The sequence below is a fragment of the Microchirus variegatus genome (genome assembly GCF_963457635.1).
Source record: "Microchirus variegatus genome assembly, chromosome: 12".
NCBI classification, from domain to species: Eukaryota; Metazoa; Chordata; class Actinopteri; order Pleuronectiformes; family Soleidae; genus Microchirus; species Microchirus variegatus.
Window position 1 is genome coordinate 22,032,885 of NC_139813.1, and position 23,534 is coordinate 22,056,418.

At 38.1% G+C, this 23,534-nt stretch overlaps 1 protein-coding gene across 1 annotated transcript in view; it reads left to right on the forward strand.

Annotated features, from left to right (window-relative positions):
- The window catches only part of LOC310935004 (disks large-associated protein 2-like), a gene marked incomplete at both ends in the record, with an annotated part of 78,779 nt that overhangs the window by 47,808 nt on the left and 7,437 nt on the right, over window positions 1-23,534 (forward strand). The window contains 5 exons of the mRNA XM_083898829.1: window positions 3,041-3,258; window positions 5,424-5,577; window positions 6,804-7,023; window positions 16,422-16,466; window positions 20,455-20,511. Coding sequence (XP_083754955.1) covers window positions 3,041-3,258; window positions 5,424-5,577; window positions 6,804-7,023; window positions 16,422-16,466; window positions 20,455-20,511 — 694 coding nt within the window. The remainder of the gene's footprint in view (window positions 1-3,040; window positions 3,259-5,423; window positions 5,578-6,803; window positions 7,024-16,421; window positions 16,467-20,454; window positions 20,512-23,534) is intronic.

The window sequence follows — 23,534 nt, forward strand, 5'->3', positions numbered from 1 at the left end:
TGTTTCCATGAGCGATGGCTGCCTTGTTAACCACCACCCCAAACGATCATATATTTGGAGGAAAATGATTTATCTTTAATTTATTGCCGTATTTAGTCATGATTTATTACAGTTTCGAGATACCGATTTTTTCTGCTTAGGTGGAAACACTTTCAGGTGAGGATGTTGAGGCTGTGATGTTCTCGTGTAGTTTAGGTTTGGTACATACTTCATTTTTATGCACGTAGTGTATCACAATGGCTAAATTAGAATCCACCATCTGTCAGAGGCTAAAAATTACCTTCCTTTATCAATAGCAGCGCTGCCCTCAGGAGGAAAATGTTGCCCACCCCTGTCCTAGATAATTAGAGGCCTGATTCTAAGCTGAAAATATTATTATGTGCCTGTTTATGAAGTAAAGGAAAATGTATGAAAAAACTAAATTCTATATCTTGTGTGTTCTCAGGTTTTTTGCAGGTTGCAGAATATTTTCAGAGTTTAAAAATGTGGCAAAAAATGGCATTTTAACATTTGGGAATGGCTGCTCTAGGCAAAAAAAAGAAGAAAAAAATAGTGTATCAGTTACTCTGCTATCTGTAAAAACAGTTCAGTGACTGTGGCAGAAAACCAGGCAAAGCTATAGTATATTATTGGATAAAGCGAGTAAGTGGCAGAGTGTTAAGGATAGCCCTGTGCTTCAGGCTGCTGTTTCAAGAGGTAAGGCTGCCCGGTCCACTGGGACGAGTGCTGCAGCCCAACCACACAGTGACTCACTGTGTTACTTACTACATATCTGATCAATAAGGTGCCAGACCATGTAGCGTGCGACACACTGCAATTGCAGCTTCCCCATCTTTAGGAGGAGGAAAAAACCAGTGTTTGGGGAGGAACATCGATTTTAAACCCCACAAATAAATGAATATCTGTCAGTTTATTCTCAGGAAAAACAGGCAAACTTAAACAAACACAGTGTTCTGAAAATAATATAGATTGCTTAATTAATTGGAGGAAGTCTGATCTGATTTCTAACACATCAAATTCTAATTAGGACATGCTGGTTTTTACTACTTCAGGACTTGATTATGTGCAGATATTCACACTGTATAATTACTCACACTTAATCCTGATACTGTTATATTAAGAAGTCACTGTTTACAGTTATAAGACAATGAACACATGAAGCTCTTGGCTACATGATATCATGGCAGTGATATTTGATTTACTCTGTTAATTAACCGTGTAGCAGGTTGTTCAGTCAAATCTTATTGAAGAGTTCACATGTTTCTGTATTATCTGCTACATTGTGTCAACAATGACAGAGTGATTATTCAAAAGGCCTGAGGCTGTAGCCTTTGTGGCAACATTTGATGTGCAAGCAAAACAAATGCATCACTCCCAAGAGTGCATGGAATTCAATTAAGAGTTTCTCTAAAACTGCTTAAGTGTGCTCATGTTTATGTTATCCTCTATGAGTGCGATGAGTATTGACTAGCTCAGTAATGCCACAGAGTATGATGGAGTTTCCTCTAGAAATATGTTGATAAATCTCACCCTGTACTCCCCTAAACATAAACACAGTTAATATCATGCTTGTGGTGAAACAGGAAAACTTGGAAATTGTGTAGAATTTAACACAACTCGCCAAGGTGTTTGAAAGAAAAATAATATATAGTGCACATAATAATACACATATTTTTGTTGTTACACAGTACACTCTGTATTTAGGTTCCACAGCACATGGCTGCTTTTCTAAAAAGGATGCAGGGTTCCTTGTTATTACCACCCACTTATCAAAAGATTACAGACGGGAAAAAGCCTTCCCTGATAGTTTCCCCCACACACAGCCAGTCAGCATCAGGCTAATAAACAGCGGTTACACAGTTTTTGTGTTTATTTCAGACAAACTGCCTCTGTTTCTGTCGGACATTTAAAGCCCACTGTTTTCGGTGCAGCGGGGGATTTTTACAAAGATTTAGCTAACTACAGGAGAAGAAAATGTGGAGGAAATAGTGAATAGCTTGAATCACTGCGAGATGAGCATTAGAAACTGTCATTAGACACTGTTTTTTAGACTTCCTCCTTAAATTAAGCTACCCACCTTCACAAACAAATAAACACGTACACTAGTGTTAACTAATAGTGAAGTTAACCTTAATAGTGAAGCGTAAACAACATATATACACAATTCTGCTTCTAGTTCACTTTATGACACAAGAAGTCAAGTTTTGAACTCTCAACTCTTCCTTCTGACAGTTCAGCCTTTTGTCAGTTGCCATTTGTGTTTAGTGTTAAAATGAGAGCGTATAACTATCATATTATTATATGAACAGTAAATCTATTACATGGTGAAGCATAGAAGACAGTTACTTCAGGCACAGAAGTGGCTGCTGGTGAACTGCAAAGACATAAATGTGCGCTGCAGATGTCTAGATTAAGCAGGGGATCCAAAACCTCAGATTAATTAACAGCAAACCTCATAACTACATTTCAGCACCACGGACAGCAACAGCGGCCAGTTCATTTTCAGAACCACGGACAGAGCACATGGAAGCAACCTCTTTCCAGAAAGAATAGCTATGTCAGTTACTCACTCTCTCTCTCATCTTCTACCGCCTTATCGTCCACATGAGGGTCGTGGGGGGGTGATGGTGCCAATCCCAGCTGACATAGGCCAAAAGGCGGGGTTACACCCTGGACGCCAGTTCATCACAGGGCCACAGAAATCCATCCACTCACACCTACGGTCTATTTACAGTGTCCAATTTGTTCAACTTTACTTATATTAACTTTGATTAATCAGATTTTCTTGAGTGATGTACAATTTAACACTGAGCCGTTTCATTTGAGAGCTCAGGTTCAGAAATTAATGAAACAAATGCAGAGCTTGAAAAACCAGGGATCTGAACTGGCATAATTTCCTGTTTTTGTGACGAAACAACCAGAGCTTATCCGACTTTTTTCTGACTGTTCCTGCACTTATTTGGCTAAATTGGCTATATTTTAAAGTTACTTACTACAGTTTTAAGCTTTGACTGTAACACAGGTGCGTTGTATTCCACAGGTGCCCCAGGACGAATGGGGTGGATACCCAGGGGACAAAGACGAGGAGATCCCATGTCGGCGGATGCGCAGCAGTAGTTACGTCAAAGCTATGGGAGAGGTGGACGACGAAAGTGGTGACTCGGACGCCAGCCCTAAAACCTCTCCACAGAAGGCCATTCGGTCGGACGCGCTTGTACTTAAATCAGCCATGCATAGACCCCACCTAGACTCCCACCGGTAGGTCTGGTTTCTTTTAAATTCAATAATTTCCTTATAAAAGGTATTTGGTAGAATATGTTCTCCATACAGCTTCAGAATTAGTGGCTGCTTTAATGTCAAAATCTAGACAAAAATTGGCTGCTACCAATACTTTATCAATACTGCTTATAAATACCAATACATCAAGACTGTGATTCATACTTTGTTGTTTGCAGTAGCAGAAATGTCAGCAAAAGTATTCAAACCCACTGTGCTGCCTCGTGTTTTGTTGGTTTGCGAGTTGTTACCCGTTTAGTTGCAACATGTTTACACATGACGTAAGTCACAGTTATTTTTGCTCAGTTTAGCAAAATGAGGCCAAAGATTTTCAAGACTGATCCACAATGATGACTGGAGAAGAAAAAAAAAAAATTGCCCGACATCTGCAGCTTCATTATCATTAGGGGACGGTGGAAAACTTCCAAAGGAAAGTTATAATTAACATAACACAAACATTGACTGCTATATTGTTTGTCTAGATGCTTATTGGTAATTAACAATGGTGGACCAGTATCAACTTAAAATCAGATCTTAACCATCACTGGTTAATGGTACACTGTAAAAAGTTATCCACACTGTGTAACACAATTAAAAATGTACACAAACACATCCTCATACAATCGCAGTGGCAGCACAACGTTTGGGAATGGCTGGAATGCAAATTGAGAGGGAAAAAGTTTCAGTGATTTGCATGCGTCTGGAAAGTTTGAAAAATTTAATTCAGTGTTTTAAGTTGAGGCACCAAAGAAGTGTATTAAATTGGTTTCCTTTCCTTCATTAAACATCTTCAATTCACAGCCTCAGCCTTTTGTTTCCATAAATCACAACCATTTAACACAGACTCACTGCATCGTCTACATGCTGTCAAAGGAAAATTGTTTCCTGATGCAAAGATATTTTCTTTTACTCAGCTCCCTTCTCTGAGAGATGTGAACAGGTTTAGCATTATTTGGCGATTCCAAGTAAAGCTGCAAAATAAGAGGAGCAGTTTTTGTTATCGTTCCTTACATCATCTTATACCAGTCTGGACAACTGCATTAGACTGGACGAGCTTTCTTTTTTCCCTCTGACATTATTTACTTGCACTTGAGCTGCTGTTGTCTAAGTATATGATCCATGACTGTTTCATGAGATCAGTTTAAGCATTGCTCTGCTGAGCATTTCAGTAATGGGGTTTGTGTTTGTGACCTTTTTCATCTGCTAGTTCAATATTTGCGCAACATCTCGCATGGGCACTGTGCCTCATTTCATCACAGGGTTATTGACAAGTCTGCAGCAAAACTATCCCATTTATCCATCGTGAATCTCTAGACATACAGCTTTAATGTCCAGTGTGTAGGAATTAATGACATCTAATGGCAGCAAAAAGGTGAAATGCACACCCTGGAGGGTGTATCCATTCAGGCTACTGTAGAAACATCTTGCTGCCACAAGATGGTGGCCATTGGCTCAAGTAAATGTAAAAGCTCTATTGTTTTTAAATTAAAGCAATTATACAATTATACATTCTCCAATCAATCCTTCTACATGTTACACACTAGACGAGCATAGGCAGTGGACCTCAAATTGTAAATGAATGAATCCTAAAACAGGAAGTCAAATTTCTCGAGAGTACTTTGTAATCATCTCTCTGCATGTATCCATTTCCTGGTGTCTGTTTGTTTCCAGGCTGTGTTGCTTTAAGATATAGCCAAATTCTGAGAACATGGGGAGGCGTCATGCATTTGTCTACCCTACTGCCACTCAGTGCTATTTTTGTTACCGTCATCTCAGTGGGGTTCTGATCACGTCTGCTTTTGTTCACAAACAAATCAGCCCTCTGTTTTTTTCCCTGCTTTCTGGCGGGGAACATGATAATCTCTTATTACTGCGGCTCCTAGATCTTATTGTGTCTATACACACGCACTTTGTAGAGTTGCTGTTTTCTCACAAGACGTATAGAGGCAGACAAGACGCTAACTACTCCAATCATTAGTGCAGTGTTGATGCCGATTGTTCAGAAAATACCATGAGGAGATGAGTAATTATCACATTGCATAGAAAAATCACACAGTATGTCCATATATTCATCCACAGCATCAATTAAATCAGTGGTGTAGCTTTTGAACTGTGCTTTTGTGTCCACCCCTCTGTCCCTTGTTCAGCCAGGGCTACCAGTTGCAAACCACAAGAGAAATGCGGCCCCACCCTAGTGTCACACTGGACCCTGCCACCTTTCATCCCCCGCCCTTCCGATCTCGCAACCAGAGCTACATGCGCGCAGTCAGCACCCTCAGTCAGGCTAGCTGCGTCAGCCAGGTGAGTCCTAAACATCCATTGCACTGACACAAGATGAGAGAGCTTATGTTAAGCTGTATCTGTATATGTAGACGCTGAGAGGTGAGGGCATTAGAGTAAAACACTCATACAGTAGGTGTCCATACTGGAGGTCCACAGCTGATTATTTAATATATATGTAGCCTTACATGAATAGACTTGGACTTGTAATGGTTGATTTAATCAATAGCATATATAAGTTCAACAAAATCTAATGTTATATTGGTTATTGATTTTGATTTGGACCAATGATGCCTGAAACTTAATAAAACTATTCATCACTCTCCTGTTATTGTGCCGTGCCAAATAGCTAGCAAACAACAGCAATACAAAAAAATCAGCATTTGTTTTTTGATAAACCAAGATTGCTTTTTCCTGGAATGACGACTAATGTTTAGAAGTAGACAACAGGGCTAGAAATACGAATTAACTTAATGTCTAATCTGATATCAAATACCAACCATTTCAGGAATCATCCCATTTTCATACCCTGCTATGACACTATACAGTTGGATCAATTGTGCAAGTCCGTTTTGGACCTCCATGGTGGCAAAAGACGCGGCTGCTACAATGAGAAGATCCGTGACACAACCAGCAACCAAGTCTCTGTATGGAGGAGTAACAAGAATTTCGAGATTTTATCCCAAGCAAGGGTTGTACATTCAGATTACTCCTGTAGGTGCTAACACTCAGCTAACTGCTAATCATTATCATAATGATATTATGGTCATAAATATAGTGAAAGACAAATTTAGAATGTTTAACACGGACTATACTAAGTTTCAGTACACAAATGTGAAAGTACTGTATATTACAGAGAGGATAAGACATGACATTATACTAGGCTTTTATCAGCTACACTTAAGATTCTTCCTTAGAGACTTTGAAGAACTGAAACAGGACTGTGTTTTTTCCAGATAGTAAAAATAAAATGCAGTGTAGAGCATAGCACATCTATGTTTCAGGGCTTGTGTTAAAAATGAATGCTATATAACACAAACTGAATTTTCTGATTGTTTCTGTTGACATCTGCCTTTTTTGTTCTAATTTGATCTTGACATTTATTTAGTTTAAAGGTCGGAAGTGACAGTGGCATTTCCTTATGCTAACACTCCTTCATATTTGCTGTGCAAAGGGGAAGAATCAAAGTGAGAAAGAGAAAGGACGAGGAAAAATTAAGGACTGCTATTCCTGTTTTTGTCTCTCAGGTGAGTGAGACTGAGATCAATGGCCAGTTTGAGTCAGTTTGCGAGTCCGTTTTTAGTGAAGTAGAATCCCAGGCCATGGAGGCCTTGGACCTGCCTGGTTCGTTCCGAACTCGAAGCCACAGTTACCTCCGTGCAATTCAGGCTGGTTATTCCCAAGATGACGACTGCTTGCCTTCAATGACATCCTCCACTGTCACTTCAACTCTCAGATCCACAACAGGTAAAAAAAAATCCCCCCCCCCTAAATGAGAGAGGGCTTAGACTACATATCCTCATACATCCTATACATGCGCACAAACTTGACATACCTACATATGTACAGTGGGGAACCCTTGAGCTTCAGAGATGCCAGGCTGAATAATCCCAAGTTCTTTTCTTTGGAAGCTATGGTGTGCGTGTGTTTGTTTTCGCCTCTGCATTCTCACAGTTTGTTTAGATGGATTTGCTTGTATGTTACTTTGCACGATTCATGCATCATTAGCCCAGCTTCTGGTCGGTAACTTGTGGCGTTGCCAAAGCCGTAGACTGGGATAAGGGTGGGAGGGGTTCGCATTGGTTTCAACACCCAGATGGCGACACACGTTCACAGCACATATTAATACCACAACACAGCGCAGCACAGCCACATCACATGGCATGCCTGAGAGGACTAGGCCCTACCATGAGCATGTTAAAACTGTGGTGCTATATAAGTGTTGTGCGAGGCGTGTGAGTTGCTAAGGAAGAGGTGAAGTCCTAAACGGGCCAGGGGGTAGGGGAGTGGCAGGTTTTTGATCTATTTACAGCACTGTGCAAATATCTTAGCCAACATTTGTTGTTTAAGTAATGCTACAATGACCATACAGTATAATTATTTCTCAATCACTTCATTCAAACACATGGGGGGGACATATATGTAGTTTTAAAATAATAAGGTTAAAGTCAAGTATCACACTTGTACAATAGCACAACCCTGGCTCTCTTAAACCTGGAGTGGAACCCGTTACTGGTAAAAACCTATTAATTCAAGACATGCTTGAGCATCACATACATAGGAGTTAAACTCATTGACAGCCACAAGACAAACCTTCAGTTACATCATTTGAATTCAATTTCAAGTGCCAATGATCACAGAATTTGACAGACATAACAACAGCAAAGCTGGTTCTGCCCTAAGACTTTTGCACAGTACTGTATGTTGAGAGGATCCGCTGGACAAGCCTACCATCTGTCCTCCCCCTGCTCTGTTGCACCGACACATTTAAGAATATGCTTTGCAACTGACCTTGTAATTGACCTCATTAAATTAAAAAAAACAATGTAACCAACTTAAGGTAAGTCAAAAAAAATCTCTATAAGACCAGAAACACAAACACACACTGGTTGCACAAAGGAACTGCCATCTGATGACACATTCCTAGCTTTCGACAAGGACAAACTTCACTTGGTGTTACTATGTATTGTTGTGTTGTGTTGCATGAAACTAAACTTTGTGAGAGGAAATTAATGCTTTCTAAATGTTATCTTTTTTTTAAATCATTGTTGTCTTTGTAAGTTAGCAATTGGACAAACCTAATTAACATAATCATATTTCATAATTACTCTCTTTATTTATGACTCAATTAGACACCTATTTGAGCTATATATGCTCCTTTTTTTAATTGAGCACGGAAGGATTTCAAGGTTTTGTGCAACACAGTGCGAACAATATCAGCAAAAAAAAATCAGCATTTCAGGTTCTTTGTGCAAGCAGAGTCTTTGCAGTAACTCCCTCATTAAGTGCATTTGGTGTTTGCCTGCAAGAGTAAAGCTATGAACCCTATTGAAACATTTTTCTATAATTATGTGGATTTTTTTTTTTGGAATATATTATGCCCTGGATTTATACTGTTTTGTATACTTTTCTGTCAATTTAATATTGGAGACATTATGCACTTTTACTCATTTTGTGGGCTTTGTTTTCCTGTTCAATCTGGACTTTTGTTTTTGGAATCCTCTCATCTTTAATTGGGTCTACATTGACAATTTATCTGCTGTGACACGAGTACCGAGGATAAAGAAGTGTTCTCCAATCCCACCGTCTTATTTGCTGAACTCTAATTATTTAGCTCTTTGCTCCAAATCTGTCAGCTTGATATCGTCCAAACAACCAGTTGATGGTAAAATATAATGTGAATTTGTATTTTAAAGATTGGCAGGATGCTTCAGTTATAATATGTCAGTTTACAGCGTATAGCATATATGGTGATTAGTTACACTTTACTGTCAACTTCCAATCAAGAGATTCTACAAACAATACTTCTCCTTTTGTGTACTCTTTGAACTGTTCTGGGGGATTAGTGGCCTTAGAGTTAAATGAAGTAACTTTGCCAGTCTATCTTGGCTAAGCAAAACATTGATTCGTGAAATCCATACTAGTTTTTTTTACTGATTTGTAAGCCTAATGAATCAAACACTGTGTGAGGCTAGTGGGCCCTTGAGTGGGGAAGAGATCCCATGATGCTCCCTAGGGCAGACGAGCAGCAAACCCCTCTCCATTTGACCATCCATCTCTTGAAGGATAACCAGGGGGAAAGAACAACTGGAGGCATCAGTGATGATTGTTGCAGGTATTTTAATGTTGACACGCATACATATATCTATGTATATGTGTGTTTTTGCACTGCCTTCTCTGTAAAAAAAAAAAAAATATATAGTTATACAGGATTTTTAAATAATATAGTTGGTAGATACATCTCATTATGTTCTCCTTGTAGAAAACGGTTCCAAACAACTCACAAAACCTCAGACACTTTGTTGTTTTCTTCAAACCACAAACCTTCAAATTGCTGACAATAATGAATGTGCTGCCGGCTTATGTGAGTTGTTTGTCATGTCACTATTCTAAGTGTTCTCAAACCACACAGAATGTTTTCACATCGCAACCATAAAATAGCACTGAATGTTATCGCATCGTCTCCAATCATGTCTGAGAGCAGCGACTGTCTGCCGTACATGTGTGGAATTTATTTTTGCCTTTCCATGAAAATTTGACTTTATTTAAATAGCCACACGAGGCAAAGTCTAAGCTTTTGAATTGAGTTTGTCAGCTGTCTTTGACTGTGGGATTGCAGCCTCTTCCTGGTGCAGCCCTGAAGGGGGGAGTCTCCCCTCCCCTCACTGGGTTACTTACTCCATAGGGTCTGATCTACCACCTTGGACCTAATATGTTCAATAGGGTTCATATCTGCTTCTTAGCCCACTGGGTTGTGATTCCTTTACTCCCTTTGCATCTTTTCTTTTGCACAAAATGGCACAAATTTTAAGTTAAAAAAATTACAATTTTCATGTTGAGAAAAGGGTTCTCCAATAATGGATTCATCGCTTTGATAACAACTGATGCATTTCGTGTTTAATTCCACTCTGCTGTGCTGTGCAGTGAAAAGATGGAAAGAAGCCTTGAGATGACTGAGAAGGCAGTGTAAAAACATTGTGAAAGGCCTACAGTATGTGAGTTTAATGACAATCCTTATCTTCCTTAAAATTAGGACATATTAAATAGGTTTATAGTCTGTCCTGGCTACTTTGAGCTGACCATCTAGGTCATTATGGGTATTTTGTAAAATAATTTATTCTTGAACACCACATATAGGTTCTAATAAATATATAAAATTGTATAATCCAAACTGTGACTAATGACAAAAACATTATGATGTTGATAAAAAAACACTCAAACACTTAACCTTAAATTGCTAACATCGAGTCTGATCTTGTATGTGTTTCCAAATGACTTGTCACTCACATACTGTATGTTTTCCATAGATATGTGTTTACGTTCTAGTTCAAATCCAAAATCGAAAAAAAATCACACTCCAGCTGTTCCTTTCACTTTCAATGTCCTTCTGTTTGCATATTCAAATTTTTCTTCCAGAGGGATATGATCTTGTGGATGGGACCTCTTTACTAAATGAAGACATGATAGAGGACGATGACGGTGCTAGCTCCTCTGCCTATGTGGAGCTGGAAAGGCTGGAGAGAGAGACTGCTGCTGCTCGCAGCCAGCACAGTACTAGCTCCACCATAACAGCCATCTCTGTCCCACCGGCCTCCCCGCCGTCATACAGGGTCCCTTCCTCACCCTTAGGCACCTCTGAGCCACCAGTCCCTCAGGCCATTCAGGCTTTTAAGGAGTCTGCTAACATGGTTGCTGCCTTCAATATGCAGTGGAAAGACGAAATCTCAGCAATGCGCTACGAGCTGGCGGAGCTGCGCAGAGACGTCTGTGGGGAATTAAAAACTTTCAACAGCAACTTCTTCAACTTTACTCAGTGCTACAATATGTGGACTTTGTGTCGGGAGCCTTGCAGTGACAGCACCACACAAACAGATGACAGAGTGTCCGTAGGAATTCAAGCAGGCACGAGTTGGGCTGTGCAGCAAAACAGATCAGACAAGTCTGTGATGTGCCAACCAGAGCCAGCGCCGTTCAGTATAATGGATCTGATGCACCCGCCCCGAATTGAGATCATTGAGGGAACCCCTGAAAGCACTCCAGAGGGTTCAGGCAGCCCCGCCAGCCCACTTCCAATAGAGGACTTCCCGTGGGAGATCATCAAAAAGCAAAAGACGTATAAGCAGCCAGATTCAGGTGCCCACACAGGTGGTCACAGAAGCGCCAGTCTAGAACTATGGAGCAGAAAGTACACCAGTGGGCCCATGTCATATCTGTCTATGTCATTCTAATCATTCCCATTTTACGCATTCTATAAGCTGGGGCAAGGAAGCCAGGGTGACAACCTGACGTTTACCAAGAAAGGCAGGGAAGTGCTGTTAGATGTCCCTTTACTCTATGCAGACACAGAGTCTGTCATCTCTTGAACAGGTTTCGCTGTTGTTCAAGCAATCTTTTAATAAGTGTCTTGCTTAGCTGTGGAATAAATGAGGAGTGATGAGGTTTTACACCAGAATGAGGTGACATGAGAATGTGAGAGAGAATGTGGTTGATGTGCAGATCCTCAAGTGCCAACAAGAGCAGCGTTATCTTCTCTCGGCAGACTTAAATACCCAATCTTCAGAGAAAAGTCCATTACTGCAAACATGATTGGAAATCTGAGCGTCATTTAATGATTAAACAAACTCAATTCTCAGCCATTGTGAGGTGAGGAATAAGTTGGCCTGTTTCTGCACATGACTTTGAATAGCTCGAGCTCATGTTCATTCCAGTTCCTCCACATGTAGAAAAATTAACTTAAGCACCTGCTGAATAAATACTGTGAATAACTTTATAACCCTAGTTTTCTAATGAATGCATTGAAGTTGAACACATTATTTATGAATATAATGATCTATAGTTTACTTTTTAGTTATTCTAATCAAAGCATTCCTCTGCCATGGCCTTCATCCATTTTGCAGCCACTTCCAGTTGAAATGGGAATTCAGAAAATCTCTCAATAGTGAAAATGTAGACGAGAGCAGCGACTGTGATCATTTGAACTCGTGATGACTGATGGCAACAACTTAAAATAGTCCAAATAAAAATTGTGAGCCCAATTCTCTGGAATATTCTATGGATGACACGGTCTAAAAAAGATTTATCGACCGGCTTTGTGGCCCCTAGCTAAAAAAAAGTTTACAAAGATTTCATATTTAATAGCGTGTGGAGAGGAAAACAGCTGGGGGTCCACAGTGATCATTAAGTATGAATGTACTGGCTTCAGTTCGTTCTTGCACAAACTGCATTCATTCTTCAAACTCTGTACATGTGTATAAATGTACCATTTTGTATATATAGAAACTTATATTCAATACTTGTACTGTTCGCAGTTGTACTCATACTGTGTCGCCAGCGCTGAGCTGGGTTAAAGTAAAGTAGATATGGTTTTAAACCAAACACAGCACTTTTTTCCAGTCTTTGAAGTCTGCCTCCATTTTATTCATCACGTTTACCACCCAGTTTGCTTGTACACCTTATTAGGTAGTTGGTAGTACATACACCAGTGTTATGACCATCGTTTTTTGTGCAGTGGTGACTGGAGATTCTAACCTGTCTTACCTATCCATTCATATTTCTTTTAGAGGAAATGGTCTAACAAACACTCAGTAGTGTTTTGGTAAATTCTACCATATTCACCTTTTTTAAATGCCACATTTCTCTGGTAAAGCCAGGAAAAAAATGCTCATGCTGGGGTGGCTCATCACTGTTGAACAATATCAGAGAAACATTGGTCCCTAAACGTAGACAATCATAGCCACTGAGGGCCTCTAACTCTCTGACATGACCCCAGAGGAGCAGTATAGTACCGCTGAATGTACTAACACCGCCTCACTAGTGATGGCTTAGCTGGGCTCCTGTCGAAAACTTGACGAATAGGAGCCTTGATCATTCCCTACATTTGGTTCGACTGATCATTTTGTCTGTTACTCATAAAATGAGAATTTTCATTTGCCACTGGCATTTCCTTCCATCCATCCACTTCATTGTCCAATTGTCCAACATGGCGTACCAAAGTAAATACAGAGGCCCGTGGAACTGAGGCCAACAACAAACATCTCCAAGTTTGACAACATTTATCTCTCTGGATGATCACTGCAGCACAGGACCACAGAGAGCCTGTATGTGAGTCAGACCCCTGACTGAAATGTGAACCTTGCAAAGTACTTGTAACAAAGGAGAGGCTACATCCTTCAATTCATAAAAGAGAGTGGATCGACTTCCTCCTTTGCACAAACAAAAGACAATACTTACAGAAGAGTGGCATTATGAAAAACATATTTATATATATATATAAAAAAGGTTGTACTGGAGGGGAAATCGAAAATCGAAAGCCACAAAAGAATAAAAAAGGCAGACATTTCCCTTTCAGTCATTGCAGTAGCCCCACCCAACACAGAGTTACTCATCAAACATGAGCGGAAATTCCAAGCTAAAAACTGCATTTGCCTTTATAATCCAATGTGTTACAGGAGAAATACTATGGCTACAAGCATATTACTCTGTTTTCATTTCAAAAACAACTGACATCAAGTATCTGAACTCCCATACCGAAGCCTCCAGAATCGCAAATATGATCGGCACTATGTTGAGGTTTTGCAAATACAAGTTCATAAACGTTATCTGCAACCAGGCTCCTATAAAACAACACCAGCTGTCAATCACACAGGTGTCTACTGTGCCACGCTTTATCATCTGTTTTCCTTCAAATGTGAACATAGTTTATAAAATTGACATCACGTGCTGTTGAAGAAGACCCAAAAGAAGCGATAGACCATTAACTCCTCAGGAAAATATTTACTGACGTTATCAAGTGAGAAGCAGCCTCATTTTTCCACGGACTTCCATTCAAACTGGCTTCTTTTTGCAGGCATTTAAAAATGCTGCTGGATCAGGTTTTGTTTTGAATCTCGATCCTGAATGGTTCTTATCTGCCAGAACTCAACTCCTAACTTATTTCTACTAGAAACTCTTCTGAAATGAAGCTGAAATGCTCATCCTGACACAGATTACATAATCTACAAACACCATATTTGAATGAAAACACAGTAGTGTGAATGTAGCCTGTATTAAGGCCTGCTGGGTGAGTAACTTTTGGCAGGAACTCCTCAAACGTTGAGATTGTGGTACAAAGAATAAAAGGAAGAATAAGTCCAAATGTATTATTGCCATGGTTCACTATTTGCAATACAGAATACGCTTTTTTAATTAAAAAAAAAGCTTATAACCTGTTAATTATTATTATAAACCCAGACAAACTAATTGTGAGTTTTTCCATTTCAGACCAGCCAAAGGTTGGTTGCATAAAGTATTTTAGTGAAAGGCATATGACTGTGACAAGATTTAGCTTATAATCATTTTAATATATAAATATATATGAAAAAAGAAAAAATCTTTAAAAAGGCTTGTACTCATATTTTTTTTTCTTTCCTTTTTGAATGATTAAAAGGGAAGTGCAATGTCATTCCTAACTTAACATCGATTCCCATTGTTTGGGGAATGCAAAGTAATTTTAAGGTGCTGACGACTAGCCAATCATGATGTCTCCAATCTACATTCATTCATTCTATGCAAGTTGTTTGTTCTCTGTTGTATTTTTACGCCATCTGAATATTTACAGTTATAGATATTAGACGTTTATGTTGACAACAGTGCCAGGAGAGAAAATATAGGTGGCTGGCCCTTTTCACGCAAAATAATGTTTCTTTTATTCAATTATTTGTGCATGAGCAACGGGCAACACTGAAAAGGGATTTAGTCGTTTCCAGCAAAATGGTTGTTTTTGTTCACATTTCTTTTTATTTTAGCTTATAGCATCCAAGAGGTTGTTGGTGAGATTCCTGAGATTTCTGCCATGTTGTAGCATCCACATGCTTCATAACATCTCAACACAAATAGAAGTGAATAATCAAAAGTGCATCACACATCACACAATGATTTAGACTCAAAATGAATACACCAAGATACAAATCTTGTGATAGTGAAATTGGAAAAGCTGTACAAATGCTTCATATACTTCAATTCTTATATCCAGCTGTACTTCAAATTAATGACTGATGATTGATGCCACGGAACTCACCCGTGCTATACGTAGTTTTATTTCACTGTTTCATTATCATTTCATCATTTAGCCCAAAGATAATCTTCCCTTAAAAAGAGTTTAAATGTAGCAAAATTGCAGATATCAATATGGAAATATTATTTTGAAAAATATATTCATTAAAGATATAGATTTAGAGAATACAACAGATTTTAAAAAATACAGGGGGTATTTGCAATTATTTTTTAAACCATGCAACCATATTTTGTGTCATAAAATATGAGTGTTTGTAGGAAAGTACGACTTGTAAAAAAGAAAAAAAAAAATCATGATGTTACAATGTGTAATCAACTCCCAAAATGACTTTTGTTATCATTTTGTCGTGACCCAGAGATCTGATGCAACAACTGTGCCAACTATGTGATGTCCACTTATGAGGACAGAGGTTTCTGAAAAGTTGATTTCGCCTGAACCTGTAACACTGCTTAAATATAAATTATTTTCTACACATTTTATTTTCCTGCACTTATTCCAGGTTTCTTACAGAAAACACGCTAATTTGCATCATCCACGTTGCAATATTCAGGGATCTCAGACTGCATTACTATTGTCAAAGTAATATAGCATCCATTAAAAATAATATATAATTTAGCCTGCATTTGTTAGCATATGCTTATTTTGTTAAAAGAATGAAATGTGACATGTGATACTTTTGTTTTTATTGTTCTTTTATTTTTTTTTATTTTTTGCTTATTGTGGTGTTTCTTGTGAACTTTGATTTACAACTTTTATTGGCCTTATGTACTTTTCATAAATTGATATAAAACAAAAAGAATAAAATGTTTATGATGTTTATGGTAATTTAAATGGCAAAATGGGGGTCATAGCTTTACAGTGGCATCCAAAGATGAAAAAGACGTAGCATGAATCGTACCCTTTTTCTTTTTCTTTTTTTTGTCCGTAGTGAGTAGACCACACACTTTAACACACGGCAAATACACAGCATGGGTTTTGCACAGTGTATTTTTTTACTTTGACACTCAATAATTTCCTACTAAGCTTTCATATTTTCATTTTGGTTTTCATTTTTTGTGTTTTTTCCTTTTTCTATTTTTTTCCCACATTGTAGGCGCCCGTAGCTTAGCTGGGGGGCGTAGAGAGTACGGTAGGTCTGGTAGGGAACCACATATATATGTATGTGTATATATACATATATACATTATATATACATATACACATGTATATATATATATATATATATATATATATGTATATATACACATGTGTATGTAATATATATGTTGTTAATGTTGTTAACACAGTTTTCCATGTATTTTTGTCTGACATTTCCACCTGTAAAAAAATAACACCTACCATAAGTTGAAAATACTGTTCTGCTCACTACGTATGTTTATTACATTTAAATGTTTTCATCTGTTTCCACATTGAAACTAGTGATTATTTGCCAAGTGACTTCAACAAACCAAAAGAGCAAAACTATAACTTAACTGGTTATTGTTGGCCATTTTAGCACATTGGCATTTTTGCACAATACCTACATCACCTGAAAACAGTAACACACAAGAGTAAATGTTTCATTTAAACACTCTTCTTAACTTCCAAAATCCATACAATTGTTTATTTTTGTTTGTTTTGTATTTGTTATGTTTTAATATTACACTTCTGTTTGAAATTCATTGATATTAGTAGTGACTCACCCTCTTGCTTCCTCTTTTTTTAACCATTGTATACATTTTCTTTTAGCAAAAAAAACCAAAAAACAGTGGAATATTATCAGCGCACAGTAGTGTGTCTTTACGTTGGCATGCAGCAAGAAAGGTTATGCACAACATGACAGCTTTGTTCTTCAAACCACCACAAATCAATGTTGTTGATTTTTGTTGATAGAACACATCTGGTTTTCATACTCAAATTATTGTTCTGGTATTTAAAAAGGACCTTCTCTGGTCAGCTGATTTCAGTCAATGTGATTTGGACAGTGACGGAGATCTTTTATTCAGTTATTCTTGGCTATTTAATGGAAGAACTGACGCTACAGATTTGAAAAGGCGGTTGGTGATGGATTTAGTATCTCCTGGTTGCTTGTGATACTATAGGAAAAGCTTAAAACTTGAGGCTTTAATGTGGAACTCCTCATTCAATCATGCATGGATTATTTTACTTGTAATCAGATAGAATTGAGTAGGTGCAGTGGGCTGAAATTCCATTTAAAATGGATAAAAAAAATTTTATACTTCAGTAAAGTTTTTGGTCATCCCATGACCTTTCTTCCAAAGCCGCCATCAGGCCTCAGTGGACACTCCCCGAGAGAACATTTTATTTTTTTTTATTATTATTTAACAGGCAGCTTAAGATGGACCTAATTCAGTAGATGGTGGTCCTTCAAGATGACAAACCCTTGTTAAATTTAAAAAATATTAAGCTTTTTGTCGGGTGATACATTCAAGACAATCTTATCTATTGATCCCAGTAACTGGTAAGGCTTTAAAAACAGTAAAAAATAAGCATTAACTACTCCAAATTGTACAGGTAAAGTCTTAGAAATTAAGGGTTCCAAAAGGGTCCTTCTAGAAGGGCTGAGAACCTTTATAGAAAGGTTCTACCTGGAGCCAAAAAGGGTTCTCCTATGAGGACAAGCCAAAGAACCATATATGGTTCTACTTAGCACTTTTTTTTATAAGAGTGTATCTGTGAAAGCTAGAGAAGGTGCCGTCAGTGGGGAGAGGGAAATGAAAAGCGCGTTTGGTGACACTTAAAGGCCATTGATTTGTGTTGGTTTGTTGTGATGTATCATGCATAAAAGATTAACCCACCTTGCATCCATGGGGGCATCACCACTGTATGTATATATGTATGTGGCTACGAACAACATGCTTGTGTGTTGTACAGCTCTTGAAAAACCAAAAAAAGGAGCAACATGATTTGAAACTTCTGCGTATCCTGCAGAATCAGCTGGAATTCTTGACTTAAAACACACCCTGAAGTCCTGCTAATTGTCCTGCGTCAAATCACCCCTCCATTCATTAATCCATCTATATCCACTCATCGTTCCAAGCCACCAGTGCCATCGTCAAGCTCAATCCTAAACCTGAGAAAATGCACAGTGCTTCACTGGGTCAGGTATAGTAACAAAGGAAGGAGGGGGGAAAGGGGGAAGTTCGAGTAGTCTTTTTTTGTTTTTCCAAAGTACAGCAAACACAGCAATTTATTTTGCCTGTGGCAAAATGCGCACACACACTGAAGAGACATACTTTGACTGGGCCCATGCATTATTTAGGACAATTCAGATTAAAATGAGGGATTGCTTTGAACAAAAAATGCCCAAAAGAAAAGGCAATTTCCGACTATTTCATGACAAAAGATGTACTTTGCACTTCAGACGTAATCACCTAATAGACATTTTACTGATCCAATAAAGGATCTACAGCAATCATTTCTACATTGAAGATGTAATTGGTGAAGCCATTAGCTTCCTGAAAAACATTTAGAATAGGTTACATGTGCATGTAAAATAGCAACAGCTCTAGCAACTCCAGCTATTCACAGTCCGCACTAAATTTAGGTTGCTCTAACAGCCAAGTATACCAAAGTTGTTGTAGAGTTCAATAATAATTACTGTGAAACTAGATAAAGCTGCAGGCTAGCTACAATTATACGCCAATCTGTTTTTTTGGGGGGGTAAAACAGTGAAATCAAACCATTAAGAGACCTGTGAGACTTCACATTCACTTACATCCTCAGCCCCCATGCTCATGAACACACAGCTCGTCAGTCATTGCATGACATTAAGCCTCAACCCACCCAGACCTGAGTAAGAACATTCCACCACCATCTTTGCCCGATTGAGTCCGCAACCATGGCAAGAACAGCCTCCAGCACAAAACGGAGGGAGTCGGCCGGAAAGGATGCGCTGTCAGAAATTTTGCAACGGTTTTACTGAAATTTAAGTCTTGACTGCAAAGGAACAAAAGGTTTGAGGGGGGGTGGGGGCTGTGTTGGAAAAAGCCCAAGAGTGAAACATAATTCTCTGCACCAGAGATACCAACTAATTTCATGAGATTAAGTCACACTTTACATTTATTCCACGCACTGTGGTTCCCATACAGTTATGTATGGAAACTGCTAAATCAAACTACATATACACGTAAAAATTGTTCCAGAAATTATAATTACAAATTGAGCAAAGACACATGTAAAGAATGACTTAAGCTCATGCAAGCAAATCCAAAGGAATTAAAAGTTTAATTAAAAGAAGATACGCAATTTGAATAAGTGGGACATTCAGTTTTATTTAATCGTAAGCTTTAAATATAAGATCACGTCTTGATTTGGACATTTGGATATTTACGTTTGAATAATTTCTGCCCTGTTTTCTATGTATGTACAGTATGTTAGGGTGAAGCTGTCTGTTTTAAGATTCAGATGATGCATGTTTTCTCCTGTACGTTTTAATGCATTACTCACTTACTGGTTGAGCCTATAGCCTAAGAAGTACGGATTAGTCTTTAGATCATGTGACACATTTATCATGTTTAATTAGGTCAATGCAGATGATGGGCAATATTCCTAAAAAACCTTGGCATATATCGATTCTTCTAAGCATTTTATTGTAATTCTGTTATTGGTTTTCCGATGCTTTTGGATGTAATATCATCAGCTGCGACAGAAATAGCAAACAGCAAAGTCTATAGAGAAATACAATTTAAAATGTATCTGGCAATAACAGCCTTGATAACAAACATGTAAACAAGGTTGAGGCGTCTCCTGAGAATTAGCTGCCTATGAACATTGCCCATCAACTTGCAAATTGAGTCACTGCTATTAGAATTTCTGCATTTTGAGGCAGAAACACAACAAATGCTGGATGATGATTAAGAAACAAACAAACAAAAATCCCCTTACTGAGTGTGAATGTAATTAACTGTATCCAGGTACATCCACATTCATGGTTTGGTGACACAAACATTGACACAATCTATTTTTAAATCTGTAAATCCAGCTTATGTGTGTTTCTCTGTCATCTTGCCTGTTACTGACTTACATAGTAAATGGATAAACAGAGAGGAAACATTCTATGATTAGTGAGTGTGTGTGTGTGTGATACCTGTCCTCATATAACCAGCGCTGCTTGCTCGTTGCAGGGATTCAGTTTCGTCTCCCTACTTCCTGCAGTGTGGACCGCGCTCAGCCACCTCCAGGTACCCGTCCATCTCCATCACTTCACCCTTTCCTCCATACTACAGCTCTTGTCTTTGCTAACTGCATTTCAGTTGCAGCCATGCATCCCTGGGTAGCAAAAGGGGTCCGGCTATTTATTTTCTTGCCATATAAAAGAAGGACAGAAAAGAAGGACATGAGTAAATGTTTTTCTGATTTGTGTGCTCTCAGGCAGCAACGCAAGTGCACATACCTTTTTACATGGGTCATCAACAACAGCAGAAAACATCATATTTTTGAAAAAGGAGATCTGTAATCCGTATCTTTATTGATCCACACAGGGGAAACTCAGAAACAACAGTTATAGTTAGTGAGATTCTACGACACAAACTTTTTATGAAGGTGCCAAAAAGTGGCGACCCAATTCACGATATAAATCCAAGTGTTCCTTAAACAAGAGGAAATGTGTGCAGAATCTATTTTTTATTTTATTAATACTGTTTTACCACCCTTTTACCACCCTTTTTGTAACACCTAACTTCAATTTTGAATAGCTCAACTTTTTCCAAGACGTTTCCAAGAGATATACGTAGGACAATCAACTCAAAACTTAATTTAATATATGGTATTTAGAACATAAACACATAGAGTAAATAGGCTTTCAAAGCTTCCAGTGCAGGTCAATGACCCCAAGAGGCCACATGGATTTAAATATGACTGTTCTCATTGATGTTGTACGGCCACTTATCGTATATCTGATTTACAACCGGCTATGTGTTGAAGATACACTAATCAGATTTGACAACCAGAATTGACGTTTGGATTTCAGTCTCCTCACAGCCCAAGATTAAAGTCATATCTACTATAGCTACTTAACTACTGTTGAAATAAGTTATATACAAATCTAAAAACAAGTTAATTTCAAATAAATTTCAACGCAAACACGTAAACCCTGCTTTAAAGCCTCCAGGGAGAGTTGGGTTATAAAATAAATGTAAAATGTCCAGCTGCCATATTGAGAGAAAATTTAAAAAATGAAACAAAATCCGAATTTTTGGTAAATTGAGGAACAATTTACATTCACAGAAATTCTAACAGCCAATATATCTGTTAATAATTTTTTAACACTTCAGCTGTACATTCTGACTAACTCTACATCATAGCTAAGATTTGTTTTCCAGGGTTAGGAAAAAACCGGAAAATTCCGGTTGGTTTGACGCTACTGTTAGTGTTATGATGATAACGTTTGTTTGTTTGTTTTTTTTTAGCGGGTCTGTGGCGTTAAAACACGTTTTAAAAATTACTTACAGAGATTTGAAACCACTTCCTCAGCATTTCCATCCTCTTCTGCGAGCGTAAATTCACACAGAAACCCTTGTTTGTTACGCGAAAAGAGAAGCTAGCTGAAGTTTCTTGGTAACCGCACGTAGTAGTCGAGTAGTCTGCCTGGCTGCGTCAAAAACGAGTCGAACATCTGACGTCATGACGTAACGTAACAGGTGTAAGTGCATGTACCACGTGATGTTGATCTACCGGACTGTAAAAGGAAACTAGCTAGCTAGCTTGCTAGCTTGCAGGTATTTTATCATTTAAATGCTCTATTTAATACTTTACAAATAGTGTTAACCTCACAGGCGTCTCTTAATATGAGTAACTTTTAATAAAAAAATAAAATAAAAAAAAAGGCTTCAACAATAGATTAATTTAAACTAGAAAACGTCTTTTGACATTAGTTTTATTTTATATTTATATGTTTTAAAAATAAATAGTATACATTTTATACTATAAACGCCATATTTTATGTTGTATCTACGAGAAGTAGAGCTGGTTTTAAATACAAGGAAGCATTTATTTTATTGATTTTAGTTCCATGTAGTACTATCTGCCTTAATTAAATATTGGGATATTCATACTATATACATAAAAAAACATCTTTGACATGATCCTGTATTGCCCAGAGAGCATTGAAGAGTCTATAGGAGGACATCTGCTGTCCAGTCTTATTATTGCAATATCTTGTAGTTTTTTTTTCCTGCTCTCACTGAGTAGGCACTTTATTCTGAAGAGGATTCAGCAAATTAAAGGTCTTCGCTAAACAACACCAACTTAAGCAAATAATTGTTCGATTATGCCCGGCGTATTAACATTGGTGCACGAGGCAACAAATTCTGGCCTTAAATGTCAGCCAATTTAGGCCCGCAAGAAAATGTATGAATGAACCATGTACTGCTGACTCATCGTATACACTGTGGTGACAGTCTAATTTAGAGTATTTATCATCATCCTGTTGTGGGAGTGCACTCTCATTCATTACCTCTGCAAATGAGGTTATTTGACTGTGTGTGTGTGTGTGGCACACATTCATACTCGAGAAGTAACTTTGAAAACCCGATGATCTTTTCTCATTGGTCCACATTTAAAAGTCTGGAAACACTTACTGGTTGTAAGCACTATAGAGCTGAAATGTACGCGGTCATAATACGCTAAATGCACTAAATCTTTCTTTCATAAAGGTTATGGCGTTCAGTTCTGTTTCCAAAGATACTGATTCAAAGTATGATCGCTTTTAAAAATGTGTGCCATCACTGAAATGTGGCTGTACAGAGAAGTGCTTTTTTTATATAAAAGTTCACCATCAACAAATAAATACAACCTTTGCAAAGAGTGTAGATGTATAATGGAGAATCTTTTAAAAATGATAATGTGTGAGTGACTTTAGAATCCATTCATTTACTGCCGTTAAATAATGTGGCTGAGAAAAAGTCATTTATCATCCCGCAGTAACATAATACATGTGGCAAAATTAGAATTTAACAGTTACGCATTCTACTGACCGAGTAGTGAATGAAAATACAGTCTGTACTAGATTACAGAAATGCGTGGCGATTATCAGTTTGTTGCCGGTACAGAGCAATCTGTAACATTTTCCCTTTAGACACAAAGGCAGACGGGTGGAATGTGTAAAAATAGATTGTATGGCGATAAGTAGGGGCTGAGTCACTGCGCTTTTCTCAGTTTGGTATCCACCCACCGTGTCTTCGCCGAACTGCAGCCCCTTCAAGTT